Source organism: Saccostrea echinata, unplaced genomic scaffold, assembly GCF_033153115.1.
Source record: "Saccostrea echinata isolate AGI-Se365-2 ecotype Australia unplaced genomic scaffold, CSIRO_AGI_Sech_v1 ptg000056l, whole genome shotgun sequence".
In the NCBI taxonomy this organism is placed as follows: domain Eukaryota; kingdom Metazoa; phylum Mollusca; class Bivalvia; order Ostreida; family Ostreidae; genus Saccostrea; species Saccostrea echinata.
Window position 1 is genome coordinate 8,770,828 of NW_026889805.1, and position 22,320 is coordinate 8,793,147.

At 34.1% G+C, this 22,320-nt stretch overlaps 1 protein-coding gene across 1 annotated transcript in view; it reads right to left on the minus strand.

Moving 5' to 3' along the window:
* LOC133173381 (transient-receptor-potential-like protein) overlaps nt 1–19,874 on the minus strand; it is a 28,257-nt gene extending 8,383 nt beyond the window's left edge. The window contains exons 1-5 of the mRNA XM_061308364.1: nt 18,924–19,874; nt 3,898–4,240; nt 2,812–3,259; nt 2,496–2,691; nt 2,150–2,365 (exon numbers count right to left, since the gene is read on the minus strand). Of these exons, the coding sequence (XP_061164348.1) occupies nt 2,150–2,365; nt 2,496–2,691; nt 2,812–3,259; nt 3,898–4,240; nt 18,924–19,859 (2,139 nt within the window). The 5' untranslated portion in view covers nt 19,860–19,874. The remainder of the gene's footprint in view (nt 1–2,149; nt 2,366–2,495; nt 2,692–2,811; nt 3,260–3,897; nt 4,241–18,923) is intronic.
* Nucleotides 19,875–22,320: the final 2,446 nt, after the last annotated feature.

Below are 22,320 nucleotides of genomic sequence, written 5' to 3' on the forward strand. Positions count from 1 at the left end.
TTAAATGCACATACCAGAGATCAATTCTATTTGCAAGAAATTTATTTTTGCATTATTATATGAGACGGTCTGCTTGTGAAAAATTTCATTCTCGTGTATATTTTTATTAATAGTAAAGATTATGTAAAACAATAACCAGAATTTGTGAATATATTGTCTCACTTATATATATATATATATATATATATATATATATATATATATATATATATATATATATATATATATATATATATATATACACCAAATACCTATCTCATGAAAATAAGGTGTCACAAAAATTTGGTGATCTACACAGGGGGAGAGAAGATCTTTAAAGAATTTATAAAAATTTTACTATATGATCAATAGAGCCTCACCTTAACTAAAGAATCCCCTGACCATGGGACCATAAATTTCACAGTTTTAGTAGAGGGCTCATTGCTTGTTACATCATGCCAACAGTTTGACTGCTTGACATCCAGGAGTAAAGAAGAAGATTTTTAAAGATTGCATTTATTTTGATGATTTTAGCCCCATATCTCAGGCCCCAAGGGGATGGGGACCATGATATTCACAACTTTTGTTCCCCTCTACCCATATATGCTATATGTAAAAATAGGTAATCAGAGATTACAGAGCTCACCTCAGCGAATGTTGTCTTTAAGTAAGGCAAAGTCACACTCTAAATAAATATAGTACTGTCCATCCCTAGATGCAACATTTATGCAACTTCGGTATTATCTAGCAACTTTAAACAAGTTACTCATCCAGAAAATGTAAGTCAAATCCAGCATCTGAAGCAAGTTTGAGAGTGTTCATCCCTTGAGGCATCATCCACGCAAGTTTGGTGCAGAAAGGCCTTATAGTCTTTTGATACAATTTCACAGAACTCTCTATATTTAGTAACCATGGCAACAACATTCAAAAAAAAAAGTTCACAAAATCTTAAACCAACAGAATTATACCCTACTCTAATTATATTGAAATATCGCTTATTTTGAAATAAAACTAAATTCCCAGTCTTTTTTTCTCATTATCTTTGCAATAAAATATCAGTAAAATTGAAATCCCTTATATTGAATTATTGCTTATTTTGAAGTAAATTATCAGTCCCCTAAGCTGATAACGAGTTCTTTTTATAACAGTTATATTGTTCTCCTGGCCAGTCACATCATAATTATACAGGTAGATGCTAAGGTGTTGGTAAATATATTTTCACCTAGGGTAATATGTTTTCATTGCATGTTTTTAAAAAAGAAATAAATAACAGAGGGGTATCTCGGCAGTGCTTGTGTAAATGGGTAATTATAAACCACAAGAATGAAAAACATAATTAAAATGAACTAATGTCTGTCAAAGATAAATATGTAGACTGAAAAACAGAATCCTAGAGTAGTCTAGCTGAGTAATACGTTTTATGAAATCAGACCACAACTATAGGAGGAATATAAGGATGGAAATTGACAAAAACTTTGTATCACAACACATCACAATTTTTATCAAAAATATTTTGATAATATCATGATATTTTTTAACGCATTTGTACTATGATTTTTAATGAATTTCTGTCATTTTTCTTACAAATAGGGTGTAAAAACATAACTTCACTTTGGCTCAGCACTTAAGCTATCCTTACCTTTATACTGAAAACAATAAACACAAGAGTTACCTTTATAATGAATACAATCATCACTTTTGGAACCCTTACTTTAACTCTGCAAAGGATAAATGTACACCAACTACCTTCATCTTTTTTTAAAACTAAAAAACCTAAAATATTGAAGATATTAGTATCCTTATCAGATATGAATACCACTAAGCCAGGCTTACCTTTACAACTAATGTGATTACCGTACCAGTTAAGCTACCCATACCTTTCATTTGAAAACAACAAACAATAAAAACAATAAACTTATGCCTTTACAATTACTGTAAAATCACTTATTCTCATGGGGTCAAATTTTCATGGTTTGAGGAAAAATTACTGGTTCAAGGGTATGTGATTCCATAGTTAACGCAAAAACATGATACTGCAGTATGGAATTTTAACACTTTGTGGAGAATATAAATTAGTAGGTTTCTTTATACCAAGAAATCAATGAAAATTAAACCCCAGGAAAATTAGTGATTTCACAGTAAAACCAATAACCACATCGGCTACCCTTACCTTTACACTGCCCACTGATGTACGTCTTTTAGGTCTTCGGAAATGCTGTTTGTCCTTTACACAGCTACTGAGCAAGTCCTTGACAAAACAGATGGCATAGTATATAGATTTAGGGCTGATGATGAGGTTAAAAGGAGAAGGAAGGGTGGATCCCTCATCAAAATAACCCATCCACAGCTTGGAACGGGAAAATTTCCACTCCATATCAGCATGGTTCTAAAATAATATAATTTATATTAAGAATACTCATTTCATCCCACAAGTATGCTAGATCTAGTAATAAAGCACTTAATAGGGTGAAGTCCTTCTTTTAAGTTTGAGGACTAAATTTCATGTCAATATTTACCTCAATATTTTGGAAAGAATTGGACATCATGGCAATTAACATGTTTATGAGTACAATAATGGCCATACAGTGATACAACATGAACATCAAGCGACCCAGCATCTCAGTAAAGTTTTGACCATTCTGGATTCTGAGGTCATGCTTTGTTGTGATCCCAAACAATGACCAGTATAACGTAGCATAGCTCTCTCCCAGCCTGGAAGTATCAACAGAAAATTAGCCATCTCCGATTATTTCTTTTTTCTTAAAAAGTCCAATTACGATTCTGATCCATCATACAAGAGAACTTAGGAAATTATAAGAATGTAAAACTTACGATACAAATGCCACTGGGTCCTCAGGAACACGACTATTATAGTAGTACCAGTAGAGCTGGGTCATTCCACACGCAAAGGATGTCAACACCAGGAAAAAAATGAAGAGAAATTTCCCTATGTCAATCAACATGCAGCCCAAAGAGATCTGGAGGGGTCCTAGATGCTGATTAGCCTGAGCCAAGAATATGATTCTTGAGAAGCTGAAAACATTGGCCACTGCAAACAGCCCTTCTGCTAAAAGAGTAGGATCAATGATGGGCCAATCCTTCCTGGGAATATTCCTGTCTCCATATTTACCTGATTCAATCTGTACATATGCCACAAGTCGCAAGGAAAATGTCGCAATATAAAGTGAGAGCATCAAGAAATCTAGCCAGTTCCACCATTGTCTAGTGTAGGCTTTCAGTCCTTCCTCCCAGAGCTGCTTACACTCAGCCCAAACAAATCCTAGAAATACAATCAACCTTTCATAAAACAAAACTTTCTTGCATTTAGAATCTGAGACACAGAGAATTTTTTTTACAAACATCTTGTGCCTTAACATTTGCAATTCAGCCAATATCAGACCTACCTAACAAAAGTGGATGTTTTCCATAGCTTACTATCAATTTGTCCGAAAGATTTGCCTTTAATGCAAAAGATTTTGTAAATTCATTGTGGAAAATTTAAATGAATTCACACAAAGCAAATTTACTCACTGTACTCACAAATCTCTTAACATCAACGTCTACATGATGACAATAAGACTATTAGAAGTCAAAAAAAATTTTCATTACTTTTATATATGTGATTCTTAATATTGTTTTTGTGCATATATTTGGGCATTTTAATCTGGAGAACAGGCAAGTCAGCAATGCTTCCAAAATGTACTTTAATAAAATAATTATTGTCCATGGACAGATGCATTTAAGGAAAGACACACTGCTTAATGGCTATCAATCTCAAAAGAGAGTCCTTAAACATTTCTTTTTGAAATAAATCTTCACAAAGTTTATCTTTGAATATTACTAACTTCATGATACAAATCTTTAAAATCAAAGAAGTTGAATAGAAGTTGATAATTATAATTGGAAGGAAGGAATTACCCATCACCCATAAAAATATGAGCCACTCGAGTTCTGAGGGTGGAGGCCCCCGTATGTTTCCTCTATCACTGGGACTACTGATGTCTGTAGAACATAGCACCAGGAGAATCAGAAACACTCCAAACGAGGCACTGTGATAGAGAAACTTCATAAAAGGACTCCGAAGGAGCTGTCCTATCTTGCTACGCGGGAAGATCAGGTAATACACAGCCATGAATGGACCAATCAGTATAAGCCCCATACATAACAGGAACTTAGTCAGACCATTCCTCTTTCTCCATCCAGGAAGACCCTCATACCAAATGGAGGTCAATAACTGCTGACAGTGGGGATGGGATACAAACTGAAAGTGAAAAAATACAAATTGAAAGTGAACTCCTGAAGACTGATGATTGTGATATCCATCTTGAATTCTCTATTTTTTCACATTTACATTATAACCAAAAGTCTCTGATAAGATTGTAGCTCTACTGGTACAAACTTGAAATAGATTGATGCACATATCTGCTTACAACATTCATGATTTTAATCATCAACTTTAGGGGTGGGATGATATACCTATACACCGATACATACCAATATTTTCTGCTAAGATACGGTTTACGATACATGCATTAAAATATCGGTACGAAACGTTACATGAACGACCTATCAAAAAATTGAAAATGAAAGTAGTTGTCCTTGGAAAATTGGGGCTTGTATGAAGCGAAGAGATGATATTGATATTGACAACACGCTTTAGAACTAATAAGTCGTAGATAAGGGGTAAAACATTTTCACTTTTAAGCATCCTCGGAAGATGGGACAAGAAAAGTTCCGTATGTAAAGCCACTAAAGCGTGTGATATACAGAAAGTATCATTTCCACAACAATTGATATTATAAATTGTTAGTCCATCTGGCACTAACAGCTCATAACAAAGCATGGATTCTCTAATTTCAAGAATTTGAAATACTGAAACAAATTGTGGATTATTTTTTTTTTTTTTTGTAAACTCAACTTGGTTACAGACTTTCAGCAATTAATAATAATGTACATGTGATGTTTTTTTAAATGAATTTTTAGTCAGTGTTCTTGATGAACTACACAACTATTTGTAAACAACTTGTTTATAGTATTATAGTATAAATTTCCCTACAATAGCAATAGAGTCCTGCTCAGCACCAGAACAATTGACCAAGTGGTCCAGAAATTCACGAATCTGGAAAAAAAAAACATGCTTGCTCATTACAATTTTGCACTTTGTTTGCATCATTTATGCCCATGAAAAGAGAAGAATTAATGCAGTCTCACTAACAGTAGTTAATATTTTTGCAAGGAGTAAGGATAGGGGCTAAGAAGAGCATTTGCTTGACCCTGCAATGTATCTCTGTTTGTAAGGGTTTTTATGAAGTTTAGGAATCCAATATATGGTAGGGTAAATTGAACTCACCTGGTTGACTGGAATGATAAAAGTTTAAATTTTGAAGAATTTCATCTTTAGTAAGTGAATTGTGAGTATAATTTGGATTTCAAAAAGTAGAATTAAAACCAAGTTCTTCTAAAATACAGTTATAATAATGACCCTTTTAAACAAAGACAATATCATTACAAGCCTTGTCGGCTAGAACCGTGACGTATTGTTCATGTAGTCTTTCTAATTCTTTTATCACCTCCGATTAAGTGAAAACATTTTGCCTTTTAAATTTCTTACAGGATTCTTTAATATTTTTAAAACATTTCATCCACTCTGAAAAAGTGTTCAGATCTTCCTTTTCATATTTAGCCCAACATCTGGCACAATCTTCGATAGAATTATCAAAAACCAATGACAGAAATACATGACTTCATGTGGAATTATTTTTTTTAAATCACGCCCAAAAGAACTAACTGAACTAACAGAATACATATAAACATTTTTAGCAAGTAAAATACTCTTAAATGGCAAATTTAATTTCATCCAATTTTGGTATTTGCTTCTATAGAAAAAGGGAACAGATGTTGTGAATTTCAGAGTTTAGAGTCCCATTCCAGAGTGTTAAGCCTTCGCCTAATAAAATGATGAGACTGAGGTGACTTTCAAAGCCCATGGGCCTCTTGTCATGAATGATTAATCATTGGTTCTGCAGGAAGCAACAAAATTGTGGTAATTGTTTAATTTAATTCAATTTTCTTCGTGAATGATTATTCATTGGTTCCGCTGGAAGCAACAAAATTGTGGTAACTGTTTAATTTGAATCAATTATCTTCAAATCCCATTCTACCACTCGCTGTCAGAATTTTTTTTTTCAGACATGGCCTACAGGACACTTAATTCTCACCACTGCCGGATAAGTAACTTACTGACTAGCTCTAAACACCTATCTTTCAAAAATTTTAACAACTGATTGTATGTTACAACCACTGCTGAGAGACCATAACTCTATAATCTCTACATATGGTTGTATAATGAACTTGTCACCAATTGCATTATTCTTAAACAAGATGCCTATGGGCCATTACAGTCACCTGAGTATAATGAATTTCTCAGCAACTTGTGTATGACCAACTTAGCCTTATGTAGGAATAGAACTCAGGACCAATATGACACCAATTTATCAGGACTTGAAATAATTGATGGCCAACTGATCTTGGGCTAGTGAATTTTTAATCTTGGCTAGTACATTTTAGAGGACATGTGCCCTTTGGGTCAGTGTTTTTTATGCATAAACAAATTCATTCACGGCCTGGCTAGTCTAACTTGACAGGGTTATGTGTCCAAGTTCACTTCTGTTGTTTCCTGTTTTGTTAAGTTGTACTATATGTAGTATCACAATATAAACAAAATACTACTATTATTACGGTTTTGGGCCAGTCTTTTTAAAATCTACCAGCCCATTTGGAGAGTGAGAGTAGTGAGCTGACTAGTAAAAATTTAAGATGATAGACTGAGTGACCAGTGGAAAAAAAAAATTATTTCTAGCACTGTATATGGATTGGTAGATTTTTGTTCATAGTCACATTGAACAAAGATTGTCTCTTAGATACTCTGATAAATATATTTAAAATTTAACAGTTAACTGATCATGACTTCTGATGGAGAAAGATTGAGATTGGGATGGGATTCTATTATTGATCAAGTTCAACAAATACTACTGTATGTGAAAACCTCCAACCCCCCACCCTTTACTGGATTACAAATTGTTTTAAAAAGAATGCATTGTATATATTCTTCGCTAAACAATAATAGACGCAAGAGGGAATGATATTTCCTTGATTTCAGATAAATTTTGACTCCTCCCCCCCTCCCTGTAAACTATATGCCAGTTATTAATTTCCTAATATTTCCATTTGAGGGTGCGCAGCACAGTTAAGGTGCCAAATGGAAAAATCAGCGAATTTTTTAGATAGAAAATACATTCTTTACAAGGATGGACATTTCTTTTTAGGACTTTACTATTATCGGACAAATGCAATGTGGTTGAAAACTAAATGTTGAGGACGATTAGATTTCTTATTAAGACTTGTCACGTGATGTGGCAGTCACATGATTTTAGCAAATATACCTGAAGTATTGAGGTCATCTATAAATTTTAATATTGCAAGGGCATAACCAAGTTAAAAATCTAAGTTTAACATATAATTATTTTCAACAGTCTTTGTAGTTTGTGAAAAGTGCTGCGAACCTATATAGATTCTACTATCTAATTGCTAAAATTACATTTGTTAGACCGTATGTTGAATATTGTGCTGGTCAACTACATTAAATAAAGATATAATTAATTCATTTGCAAGATTTCAACAGTTTCACAGCACTTTTCAAATATCTTCATACTTCTTGAGTTTATGTGTAAAAGCTTGTCATAATTCATTGAGGGTATGCCCTTGCAATATATCGATTTATTATGACCCTTCTATTACCCTTCAATGAATCTGCATACAAATATACGACAGTATCACTTGTCTAGGGAATGTACGGGAAGTATACGAATAAAATCATAAAACAGACATCGCATCCAAGTTAATGGTCTCTTATATATCTACAATTTATATTTTATTTAATTACAAAATACATTTTTCATTGTATAAATATAACTTGATCCGCCTCTCACTGCATACAAACTGCGTCAAATTTTCCAATATGACGTCACATTGACAAGTGCATTGTGATCAGTGAATTGTTTATATATTGCCGTGTGGGATTTAACCAACAACAATAATGCATGCACTAGTTAGTATTGATGTAGTCTAAAGCTATTCATAAGTTTAAAATAGCAAATCATTTCATTTTGTGGTAATTTGAAGAACTTATATTTTTGTGTGATGTCATAGTAAGCATTTCCTGTATAAATTAGGCCCCGCCTCCTTACTGCAGCCTTAACTGTGCTGCGTGGGGATCCAAAACAGAATTATATCAATTATTAGTATACAGCCTTAAACATAATTAAGGAGGTATAGTATACTAGAATATAACTATAATACATTGATAATATTAAACTAAATATCAGGCCATATCTTTAAAATTATATTTGCTTGCCCTCTCCTGACTCAGGATAAAAAATATTGGGTAGGCAGGTAGGGGGAAATTTTTTTTTAAACTTATGATTGATTGATTGTATGTTATTTTACGTCCCATTCAGGAATTTTTCACTCTTATAGAGACATCACCATATACCGGTGAAGGGCTTCAAATTTAGACCTATACTCAGCACTCAGGACCATTGAGCAGTGAGGGTTCTTTATCATGCCATCTACCATGACACGGGACCTCAGATTTTAAGGTCTCATCCAAAAGTCCCGTGACTTTAACCTCTAGTGCTCGGCATTTGGCGAAGGATCAGTCACAACCTATGTTAATGTCTTAGATTTGACGCGATGTGGCAAGCAATAATCGAACCTGGGCATCCCGATCAAAAAACTGACGAATATGAAGTTAAAATAGTTATATTAAGTTATAAGTTATAAAAGTTATAATAGAAATAGGAAGATTATAATGTTGCTCAAAAACAAGAGAAATAGGATAATCAAGAATCAACACATTAGTTAGTCAGTAACAACTCAGAAAGAAGATCTATTTTCTTGCTTGTTTGTATCAGTTCTAATTACACTCGATCACTATCACCAAATTTATCACAATAGTATTTACAGAAAACAGTATTCACATAATAAACCCAGCACAATTCCCATAGTCCATTGGTATCTCTTGCTCTTTGAATAACATTTAATGTACAAATATATTTTTGTTTCACTTTCATTCATCTACCATGCACTTAGTTCAAAGAAGCTTTTCAAAGATTTAATGTACTGTAAATCACTTTTTACTTGCAAGAATTTTATTTTCGCAAGTCTGTCTGCTCGCAAAAATTTTGTTCATGCATATATTTGTATTGTTAAGGATTACGTACAACAGAAACCTCATCTCGGGAAAAATTTTTATCTCGCTTATAAAAACCAAATAGCCATCTTTCAAAAACAAGGTGTCACGAAAATATTGTGATCTACAGTATTTTCCACTGTATGTTCAATAAAGTCCTGCCCTTACTCCCAAGTCCTTGACCAGACCATGAATTTCACAATTTTGGAAGAGGTAACTCTACTATCCAGAGGCCATGATCTTCCCAACAAAGGAAGAGGCATGCTTGCTCACCATAAGCATGCACTGCATTTGTCTGCAAAATACCCAGGAACAGGGAGGAAGCTTTTCAAAGAATTACTGCATTTTCAAAATTTGATCAAATTATAGCCCCGCCATAAGTAACACCAGGCCCGCTGACCCAGGGGCTATGAATTTCACAATCTTGAAAGAGGCATCCTTGCTCATCATAATCATGCTCTTAGTTTGTCTGCTTAATAACCCAAAGCAGATAAAATATTCAAAGATTTAAAGCAATTATGTGATCAATGGAGCCCAGCCCTAACTTCAGAACCCCTGATCCAGGGGCCATTCATTTTATAGTTTTAGAAAAAAGCATTCTCATAATAACTAATTCACTTAGTTTGTCTGCTAAATATGCAGCAGCAGAGAAGAAGATTTTCAAAAAATTAATGCATTTTCACTATTTTGTTCAATAGAGCCCACCTACCTCCAGAGCCCATGACCCAGGGGCAATGAATTTCATAATTATAAAAGAAGCTTTCTTACTTATTTTAACCATATACTAAGTTTGTTTGCTTGATATCCAGGAGTATAATGAAAAAAAAATTTAAAGAATTAATGTATTTTTACTATATGATAAATAAAGACCTGCACTAACACTAGAACCCCTGACCCATGTATTTCATAATTTTGTTAAATGCACCCTTGCTCATGCTAACCATGTATTAATTTATCTGATAAATACCCAGGAACAGAGAAGATTTTTCAAAGAATCCATGCATTTTCACTACATGATCAATAGAGCCCCACCCTTAGTAACATCAGAACTCCTGACTCAGAGATCACGAATTTCACAATTTTGGAAGAGGCTCCCTTGCTCATCAAAACTATGCACTTAGTTTGCCTGCTAAATACCCAAGAACAGGGAGAATATTTTCAAAGAATTTATGCATTTTCACTCTATGATCAATAGAGCCCGCCCTAAGTTATATCAAAACTCCTGACCCAGGGCAGTGAATTTCATAAATTTGAAAGAAACCTCCTTGCTAATCATAAACATGCAATTTGTTTGTCTGCTTTATATCAAGGCAAATAGAAGATTCTCAAAGAATTAATACTTTTGCACTATATGATCAATAGAGACCCAAATCCCTGACCCAGATTCATCAATTTCACAATTAAGGAAGAGGCACCCTTGCTCAATATAATTATTTCACTTTGTTTGCTTGCTTAATACTCAGGAGAAGGGTGTTTCTCAAAGATATAATGTATAACAAAATATAATCAATAGAACCCCACTCTTACATCAGAGCAATGAGAACCCCTGATCCTGATGTCACGAATTTCACAATTTTGAAAGAGGTACCCTTGCTTATCATGGCCTTGCATTTAGTTTATCCGCTAAACACCCAGGAATAGAGAGAAAGATTTTCAAAGAATTACTGCATTTTCACTATATAATCAATAGAGCCCCATCCGAAGTAACATCAGAACTCCTGACCCTGGGGCCATGAATTTCACAATTTTGGAGGAGGCACCCTTGCTCATCATACCCATGCACTTAGTTTGTCTTCTAAATACCCAACAGCAGACATTTTCAAAGATTTAACGCATTTTTAATTTATGGCTGATAGAGCCTGCCCTAAATCCAAAGCCTACCCTTATCCTAAGGGTCCTGAGTTTCATAAATTTGAAACCTCCTTGCTTATCATAATCATGCACTTAGTTTGTCTGCTCAGTATCAAGGAGTATAGAAGAAGATTTTCAAAAACTTATTGCTTTTTCACTACTGTAAATCACTTTTTATTCATGAGAACTTTATTTTTATGTAATTTTGTAAGACCTTCTGCTAAAAAAAATCATTCTCATGTGAAATTAAAGATTATAAAGAATAACAACTTAAATTCATGAATATTGTGTTTTGCTTTAAAATACCTAACAACAAGCTTGCAAAAATAAGGTCATTAAAATTAAATGATCTAGAGTCATGATCAATAGAGCCCTGCCCTAACAACAAAATCCCTGACCCAGGGGCATGAATTTCTCAACTAAGGATGACCATGCACTATGCTTGTCTGCTAAACATTCAGGATTTGAGAAGAATATTTTAAAAATAATAAATGCATTTTCATTATATGATGAATAGAGCCCCACCCTAAGTAACATCAGAACTCCTGACCAAGTGGCCATGAATTTCACAATTTTGGAAGAGGTTCATCATAACCATGCACCTAGTTTGTCTTCTAAATACCCAGGAGCAGAGATTTTAAAATTAATGCATTTTCACTGTATCACCAATAAAGCCCACTCTAACTCCAGAGCCTCTGATGCAGGGGCTAATGATTTTCACAATTTTGGAAGAGGCACCTTTGCTCATCATTTCTCTGAACATTGTTTGTCTAAGTATACAGGGTATAGAAGAAGATTTTTAAAGAATTTAGGCATTTTCCCTAAATGATCTACAGACTCCAACACCAGGACCCTCAACCTTTGAGGTCATGAATTTCAAAGTTTTGGTAGATATTTTAATAATGCCAATAATTTAACTGCCTGCTGTCCAGGAGTTTAAGAAGATTTTGGGAGATTGCATTAATTTTGTTGGTTTTGATCCCATTTCCCGGGCCCTAGGGGGATAGAGACCATGGAATTCGAAAGTTTTGTTCCCTTTGCTCATAGATCTATAACACATTGGTTCAGTGGTACCAGAAAAGAATTAAGCTAAAAATGTTCAAATGTTCACAGATGCAGATGTATAAAAACATGTATAGATAGCAATATCAAAATTGTGTGCCAGATCAAAATTGTATGCTAGAATTTTAAATGAGCAGACACACCTTACCAATACATTAGTTCTATTTGAGCCAAAAAGTCTATATTGATTTTCCCATACCTACCTTTAATTAGAAATAAAGGGGAATTAAAAAAATTCTAATTTAAGGGCAGAATATATTCCTAAATAATATATAATATTTTCAAGAAATTGTCATTGAAGTATTGTTACTTTAACAAGTTTCCACACAAAAAATTAAGGTACCTTACCAAGCACTTGTGCGACTATTCCTATTGGAAATCACTAGCATTGCCAATATCAAAATTATTTTGTGTCTTTATATCTACTTAGAGATTTTGAAAACAGCTTCAAAATAACAAGATAATGATATTAAAATTAATTTGTTTTATATTATGAAGAGATACAAAACAGATATTCGAGCAACGTGTCATCGGACTGTTTGTTGTAAAGAATAGAGAATTACTGGTCATATCAGAAAACTGAGAGCCAATAATCACTACATATATATATACAACTAAAGATAATCTGTAGTGCGCTGGGATCAAGGAATTTCTGTCTTATTGCTGGCAGACCTTGATATCATATTTTACCAATAAGGCTATGGACAATATTATGTCAAACAGGTAATAAGTCTGAGTAAGAAGGAGACTTTTTCTCCTGAAGCCACTAATGACTTGGAAATTGAACATCAGATACACAACGCAACTCATCAGAATCCCTACTGCTAATCTAGTTAACCAGCTAACAGGAAACCTGATACCTTAATGAAAACGTAACTGTCAGTCCTAATATGTAGCTTTCAGACAAAACATGCTGTCAGGTGACCTTGACCTTGGTAAATATGCTGTCAGGTGACTTTGAACGATCTCCTATTACGGAGATTTTCTTGAAATGTCATGCATAAGAATTAAGGCCTTCAAACTTAACCCAATGATTATTTAGCTGATTTCCATTTCCTTGGAGATAGATCATAAAAAGTTGGAAAAAAATTGGGGTCTCTGGATATTTTGATCCCCCTGTGTGGCTTTGTGCTGGGAAAAAAGAATGTAAATGACCAATTATATGTAGCAAAGACAACTCTTGCTGTTTTAGAATATATGAAGAAAGTATGGGGAATCTACACAACATAGCTCATAAGTATGATTACATTCAAATAGAATATGACATTTATAACAATTTTGATTAGTCTCATGTTATTATATACAAGAGGCCCAAGGGCCTTAATGGTCACCTGAGTATAATACAACAATTTAGAGGATCCATAGAGTAGAAAATGAACTGAAAGGTGAAGCTTTGTTGCCCAAAAGCAAGAAAAATAGGGTGATCAGGATCAACAAAATAATTAGTCTAGTATTCATTAACAGATCATAAATTAGGTTCTAATCTGTTCCCCATTTATCACTCTCAATATACAGTATATTAACAAACTATCAGTGCTTCTGAACTATTTTAATTCCTTGTTGAAATCTCTAACATTGGCCTCTCTTGCATGGTCTTTGATGAACATTTAATATAAAGAGAAGTTATTTTTGTCTCATTTTTATTTATCTATTAGTTACAAGTCTATCTGATCATTAAAACTATGAAAGAACTTTTTGTATTATACAATAAAAATTCTTGCATAATTCTCTTATTCTATTAACCTTTGAAGTACAATATTTACAGTGTTTAATTATCACAAGTAAATGGCAAAGGGGAATAACTCCTCTCAGTAGAATACAAATTAATAGAGCCCTGGCCTGGACCAGAACACTTGATCAAATGGTCCTGATGTTCAAAAATCTGGTAAAAATACCCTTCCTTATTAAAACTTTTACTTTTTTTTGCCTCTGATATGCCCAGGTGCAGAGAAGATTTTTAAAGCATTAATGCATTTTCACTATATAATAAAAAGAGCCCCGCCCTAACATCAGAACCTCTGATCCAGGGGTCATGAAATTCACAATTTTGGAAGAGGCATCCTTGCTTATCATAACCATGTATTTATTTAAATAATACCCAGGAGAAGAGAAGAAGATTTTTAAAGAAATAATGCACTTTCACTATATGATCTATATAGCCCTGCCTTAGCAGCAGAACCCCTGACCCTGGGGCTATGAATTTCACAATTCTGGTAGAGTCACCCTTGCTTATCATAACTATGCATTCAATTTGTTTCAAAAATACCCTGGAGTAGAGAAGAAGATTTTCAAAGAAATAATGCACTGTCACTATATGATCTATATAGCCCCGCCCTAGCACCAGAACCCCTGACCCTGGGGTCATGAATTTCACAATTCTGGTAGAGTCACCCTTGCTTATCATAACTATGTATTCAATTTGTTTCAATAATACCCAGGAGTAGAGAAGAAGATTTTCAAAGAAATAATGAACTTTCACTATATGATCTATATAGCCCCGCCCTAGCACCAGAACCCCTGACTCTGGGGTCATGAATTTCACAATTTTGGTAGAGTCACCCTTGCTTATCATAACTATGTATTCAATTTGTTTCAATAATACCCAGGAGTAGAGAAGAAGATTTTCAAAGAAATAATGCACTTTCACTATATGATCTATATAGCCCCACCCTAGCACCAGAACCCCTGACCCTGGGGCCATGAATTTCAAAATTTTGGTAGAGGGCTCAATGCTTATTACAATCATGCCAACAGTTTGACTGCTTGATGTCCAGGAGCAAAGAAGATTTTTAAAGATTGCATTAATTTTGATGGTTTTGGCCCCACCCCTCAGGCCCCTGGGGGGCAGGGGCCACGAATTTCACAAATTTTGTTCCCCTTCACCCATAGATGCTATATGCCAAAATTAGTTGAAATTGGTTTGCTGGTTCCAGAGAAGAAGCTGAAAATGTTCAAAAGTTTACGACCGATGACCGACGGACGAAAAGAGATAGCAATAGGTCACCTGAGTGACTCAGGTGACCTAAAAAGAGAAAAAAAAGACCCAAAAAAGATTCTGAAGGGAATTTAACACATTAATAATTTTCATACAGGTCTCTTGGTTACCATGATAACAGGGCTTCACATCATAATTTGCACTGAAACATATTAATAATCTCTAAAATTCTAACAAACGAAAAGATGATTAGAATCTAGCTATTTGATATGATTGCATGGAAAGGATCAAGGAGATATTTTTGATGAGACAGAAATCAGACAACCAGATGAATATATAAATATCTGTGGATACATACACTCAATTTACTTCATCCAAATTGTACTTTCCAAATATTAATGATGATTAAATGCTATAAAAAAAACCTGTGTAAATGTATATCAATTTTGAAATAAAATGTTCTATCAAAAATTCACTTTTTCTTTTCTGAACATTAAACAATTAATTAGAAAGAAAAGATCTCTTAAAAATTAATGTAATCTAGAGTAATCACAAAAAATCATGATTAAAAGATGGAAAAAGTAATCTACATGTCATCAATTGCTTAAAAAAAAAATAGATGTAATCCAACTGTACTACAGTGTACTACTTTTAAATAGCCTTCCTGGACCTGAAATTGAGACCATCAAAAATTTCGCCTCCCTATACTGCCATCTTGGGTGGCAAGACAATTCGGGGGTCAGAATTTAAAAAAATATCTACCTACACTACCTGAGGATGCTTTCATGCTTGGGTGAAAATTTTCAATGTTACACTCAACTACATGCAATATTTATTATATTATACTGAATGTTTTATACAAATACATATAACAGTGAACCTTGTGCTCCTAAATTCTGCGCAGTCACTATTTTTTGGAATATCACCCGTCGTCAAGCAATGTTGACTGTTGCTATGCTGGAGGGCATGGCTTCATTCAGCGGGTAATAGTGTTTTTTAAGGTGGTATGGGATACCAAACGAAACTTCTCCTACATATTTATGTACCCAAATTAGAAGGATTTGAAATACCACCACCTTTCAGTATATTAAAGTGTAATTTTAATAATTTTTTTATTATTTTAATGAGAAATACAAAAACGATTTTTTTTTCTTGCATAATTCTTTTTTCATAAGCTTAATATTATAGGCAGGCGTTTGCTAATATAAAGTGTTTATAAAAACAAAAATGACAAGAAATATGTCTTAGTATTTTTTTAATTTTCAACAAAAAATAACCGTAAAAAACTGGGAAAACTTTATTTCTTGAAAACAGACGGATAACATTTCATGAAAGTCTACAATAAGAATGTATCTTAATATGTTAGCAAAGTGAAATAAACAAATTGAAAATATACATATAAATGGAAAATATAAAATGCATTTAAAATTTTTTGAATTAAAAGATCCGAGCGGAAGAGTTATCCTTCTTTATTTTCCAAGGGTTGAAAAAACCTGGGTGCTATTTTAGAAATGATGAGCATTTTTTCCCAACCATAAAAAAATCGCACTTTGTAGTTTTCAACTTTGAGCGGTTTTGAAAACAATGCATGGACAATCGCTTTCCAGGACGTGTCTTGTTCAGAGCAATTGCATTCATCTGAACGTTTTGGGACTATATACAACAGCTAGCTGTTTTGTGACCAAACAGTTACTTCTTGAATTAAATAACAAAAAAGTACAGCTCTGGTTAACGTGATAATTGATTGGTGATAATTCAGCACAATGTGAAGTAATTGCACTTATCCATGCCTCACCGCACACAAGGTGCTGTACAGTTACTCAAACAATTGAAATACAGCTTTTGCTTAAAAGTGTTCAAAAGCAGCAATGTTGAAACTACCTTTTACAGGGGTTTGCTTTTTTAAATGTCCGTTGTACAATTATAAGTAAATTTATATACTTGCGATTTTTTTGTCTGTTTTTACTTAAAATGCCGACTTGTGAGAACTTGCATTGAAATAGGCTTCAGAGTGTTCTTTTCAACGGTGTATCTACAAATTTTGACCCGATAATAAGCACTCATGCAAATCAAAACAATACTTCAAACGGAAATACGTCATAACGTAGAGGTATCCCATACTACCTTAACAAATGTTTCTCGACGAATCAGATTCAACTAATTTATATGAAAGTATAATATTTTTAAATACTCCACAAAGCAATTTGTCAGGCACATAATCTGATGATATATCCCAAGCCTCATAATTGGCATGCTAATAATGGATTGTACGCAGTTGTGAATGGTCAAAAACAAGACTATTGAACATTGACATTCATGAAATATATTTACTAGTTTAATTTGATACTAATAATCATTCTTAACTTCCCTTAAAATAAAACTAAATGTTGATTATGTGTATTTATACTTATTAAAATTTGGATTTTATCTTTTTCTTTTCACTCTAGACTTAATTAAAGTCGGCACTGAGATCCTGAATTTAATTTCAATGACAAAGAACACCATACGTCATTGAAAGTCTACTGGAGAACTTGATAGTAAAGGCATGCGAGTAAACGGTTACTGAACATTGATTGATTAGACAACCCTCTCTTTTTTTTACTAGGATCTTTACGAAGCAAAAAATGGAATACAGTGGAGCCTCATTTATCCAGACGCTCTGGTTCCCAGTCAATTTGTCCGGATATGTGAAGCATCCGGATACCTGAATTGCCTTGATTTTAGTTATATGGCCTTTCATACCATTGGCAATAGAATGCTGCTTTATATCATTAAGTTTTATTGTTTAAATAGTTTAATATATGTAAGTACTACTCAATACCTGTTTAAATAAAATAAAAAAGTAAATTGTCATTGGATGAAACATTATTTATATGAAAACCTTAATTATTTCTACTTCCCAGTGTCTTATAAATCAACTTCTCCCAGCCAAGAGTCCGAGAGCTGGTGGAGAGAAAAAAATCTTTCGATGTCTCTGTTCTTATTTGATATTCATAATCATCCCAAGTGAGATCGTATTAACGATTTTTAATAATGAAAGGGATTTTATAAATGTCATCAAATCACAATCCGTGTTGCACACAAAATACTGTGCATAAAAAATACCCCCGATGTCATGTCTATAAATAGCAATACATAAAACCATGTTACGACTGTATTCTAACTATTTGCCGACTACAAAAAAAAATATGGACATAAATAAAAAGCATTTCCCTTAATTAATACGTATCAAATACATGATAGAGATGCGAGAGTCTCGTGCGTACCCATCAGCCTATAATTAATCCTGCCGCAAGCCAGTGATAACAGGTCACAGGTAACCATTTTTTTTAAAACAAACGGCCAAGCCAGTGTTTTTACAACAATTAACATCCAGATCTAGAAATTTGAGTAGAGTTGACTGACCAATTAAAAAATTACCGTCCGGATAAATGAACCAAAATATAACGTAAAAATTCATTTTGTGGTGAAAAAAGACCGTCCGGATACGGAACGCGGAATTCCGGTTAAACGAGACAAAATAACGTTAAAAATTTCCGTTCCCATGAAAAATCGTCCGGAAACTGAAGCGTCCGCATATCTGGCGTCCGGATATCTGAGGGTCCACTGTACTGTAAAAGCAGAAATATTCGTTAGGGATTCAATTTCGTTTATCTCGTTGTTAACAATTACAAAATTAAATCCCACATGAATTTTATATATGACTATATATTGTGTAGTGTACTTTCAAAACAACGAAATTTAATGCTGACGAAACCTTTATAGATGACAAATCAACGAAATTTTATCCCCACAAAAATTTGTGCTTCTACAGTAATTACAAACTTCACAGAACTGTTTCCCTACCTGTTTCTGTTCATATTTGAGTGCCAGCTTGAGTCTGGACAGAGTGAGCTTTTCTGGGAGAGGAGCACAGTTTCCTTCTTCTTCCTCCTCCTCTTCTTCCGTGTCAGAGCACCTGTTCAAAACAGCGGTCACTTCTTCACTGCTCCGACACTGGTCCATCAGATCACATGCATACTTCTTACATTGGTCACTAAGCTGAATGTAGGTGTCTTTGAATTCATTCTCTGTCAGGGCTAGCTTCTGTAGTTCCCAGGATAGCTTGAAGGCCGTGAGAATGGGGTCGGGGCTGGTGAGAGAGATCCAGGCAGGGCTGGCCAGAGCTTTATAAGAATTGATGCGGAACAGAGAATGTCTGAGACTATCCTCGTTGACCTGTTCCTGGCATTCCTGACAGGAGCACGACAACATGTGGGGGAATTTGATGTTGGCTCCTCTAAGAAGAATTAGTTGGAGAATCTCAAACTGATTACAGTGGGCTGCCAGGATTATGGGTGAAATATCGGAGGAGTAATCCGAACTTTCCTCACCTCGCCTCTGAGACTTTGACCAGTCAGGTCCAAGCATTTCTAAAGTGATACTTGGATGATCAATCAGCATTTCTACAATTTTGTACACCCCTTCTGTGATTGCATATAATAGGGCATCCCCAATCTTAACCCCTTCCTGCTTCAGAAGAATTTCTACAAGTTCCACATTTTCATTGTCTACTGCAATTTGAATAGCTGAGCGTCCAAGCATGTTGGTACAGTTTACATTAACTGGATACGGGTCTTGTAGACATCTTATGACAGTGGGTTTATCTCCCCTTTCCACAGCCTCCAAGAAGACTCTCTCTTGAGTGGTGTTCATCTGAGATCGTTTGAGTGGCTCTAATGGCATGGTGATTGGATTTCTCGACTGGTAGTACCTGAAGTTGGGCTGATCACCATTCAACATGTCCTACATACACCTACCTGTGAATGCAAAACAATGATCAGTGAATGTTTCTCACTCAATGTAATGAGCATCATTTTAACACTGTATTGACTAGGACCTGCTAATATTATCAGCATCACTTGATTTATCATATTCTCTTGCAAGACAAATTGACAAACCTGTTTTCTTTCCTTGTCATGTCCATGTTTCAATTGTTCATTCATGACCAATTGTGCACAATGTATTGGATAAATAAATCCTATTACCAGAGGCCAATAAAACTATTATAAAGCTAATGATATTTTCTTCCCATGTAGAAAAATTTACATTTTCTACCGTCCATGCAAAATACCACTTTCTCTCACCAATGGAACCATTGTGTAGTTAGCTACTGCACTGTTACTTAGATATGTAGTCCGATTGTTTTATGGAAACCTTACACCTCCTAATCTTTATAGGTAATTGGAAGTAAACAACATCACCAAATATAACTTATGTGACAGGCACTAAGTATTCTGATAATATTATATAATACAAGTACTTGTCTCGGATACCTTAATCCTTTCTTAGACGTGACTTGCCTTTCTAAGAAACAACAACATCTTACTCATGAGTTATATACCTCATCTGTGAGAATCCTCAGAAGCATTTCATATTACCATGGTAAGAGACAAAGGCAGTATTCTGATGTACAGAGAGAATAAGCGGCTTCCAATTATCAATGTAAGATCTTTAAATACCATATTTAATCAATATACATTTGATTTTCAAACCCTGCTCCTAGACAATAAGTCATATTTAATTGACAGATCTACAATATGTAACATAAGACTTATAGGTAAATGACAGGTATGAAACTTCTTGTTTCTCCACAAACATATTGCACAACATGAAACAAATACAGAATTATTGGCTCGACAGATCAACAAAATACTAAATTGCAATTAAAAATCAAGGAGATGCAATTCTTGTGACAATATGGATCAGGCAAAAAGAAACTTTTTATGCTTAACAGTAAACAACGTTGTTAATATATGACAACATTCAGCACAATACGCCCAAACAGTTACTGTAACAGCTAGACTCGCTTTCTCTGATTAACAAAACATTCAAATCTCTAAATAGATTGAAAATTCTTAAATCTTTATTATACAGTCCTCATAAAATATATATACAAGGAAAAACGAGATGTGAGGGAATTATGGATGATAGATGATGATCATACATGTCACAGACTAGACACAAAGCCTCTTTAAGCTAAGTATCTTACAACACATTATGGTCTGAAGCTTTCACAGAGTTATATGAAGCTCAACAAAAGGTGTAATCATGATAAAATTTTTTAAAAATAATTTTATCTCAATATTGTAATTTGTCACAGCAGGAGCTGAAGTATGTTTGAATTAAACCCAGGTACCTGAAAGGGCTTATATATCAAAAGAATAAAAAAGGGGGGGGGGGGGGACAGAACATAATCAGAACTGTCAACACACTACTGACATACTAATAATAATTTCCTAATATTCCCCTGTCAGACATCAGAGACCAAGTGAAATGTTGTTGGACTAAGAGCTCAAAAAATTGTAAATCTGGTGCTACCTTTGAACAACCATATATATAATATATATATATATATATATATATATATATATATATATATATATATATAGTGATGCCGGGGTTCTGGGTTCAATTCCCTATCCATCCGTACATATTTCTCCTTTCCTGCAACACCATTTGGTGCTTGACCACCCATGGACTTGTAGGTGAAAATCCTGCCGGGCCTAAAGTATCTGGGCTGTGTGTCTTTGAGGGCAGATACAATTTAAGGAGGGAGGAATGCAATGGTTAAGTGGCTGTGATACTGGCCTGGGTAGCTCTGTGCTTAAAGCACTTGACAAGTGATGCAGGGATCCTGGCTTGAAAATTATATACATATAATGAGAACTCACTAGAAATGTGGTATCAAACACTAAATAATTGAATCTTAAAAAGAGTGAAAATCTGAATGTTTATCATTCAATATGATCTACCCGGTATATGAAATGTGATATAGGTTCATAATTATCATTCAATTAACCGTTCAATGATTACAAAAATGTTAGAAAAACCAGCTTACCTCCATTCATAATATAAAATCACCAAATGTAATATCCTATACTGAAACTATGACATTGTGGTTCATGCTCTATTGTCTGGCTAATTCATTACTTCACTTATCAGTGAAAATATTTGTAAATAGTCACTGTCAAAACAGCTCATTTATAAACTTATTTCAGATTCCGAGTTAGAATAGGTGAGATAGAGTGCCACAGATTAATCTATATAGGTAATGCAGGACACACCCAAAAGCAGATTTTTATTCATCCAAATGAACATGGTAAAATAATAACTATTGGATAAGAGCAAATCAGTCTTATTTGTTTGTCTTTGTGACCATTCAAAATCACATCTTCATTTACAACTTGAGTTTGAATATTGA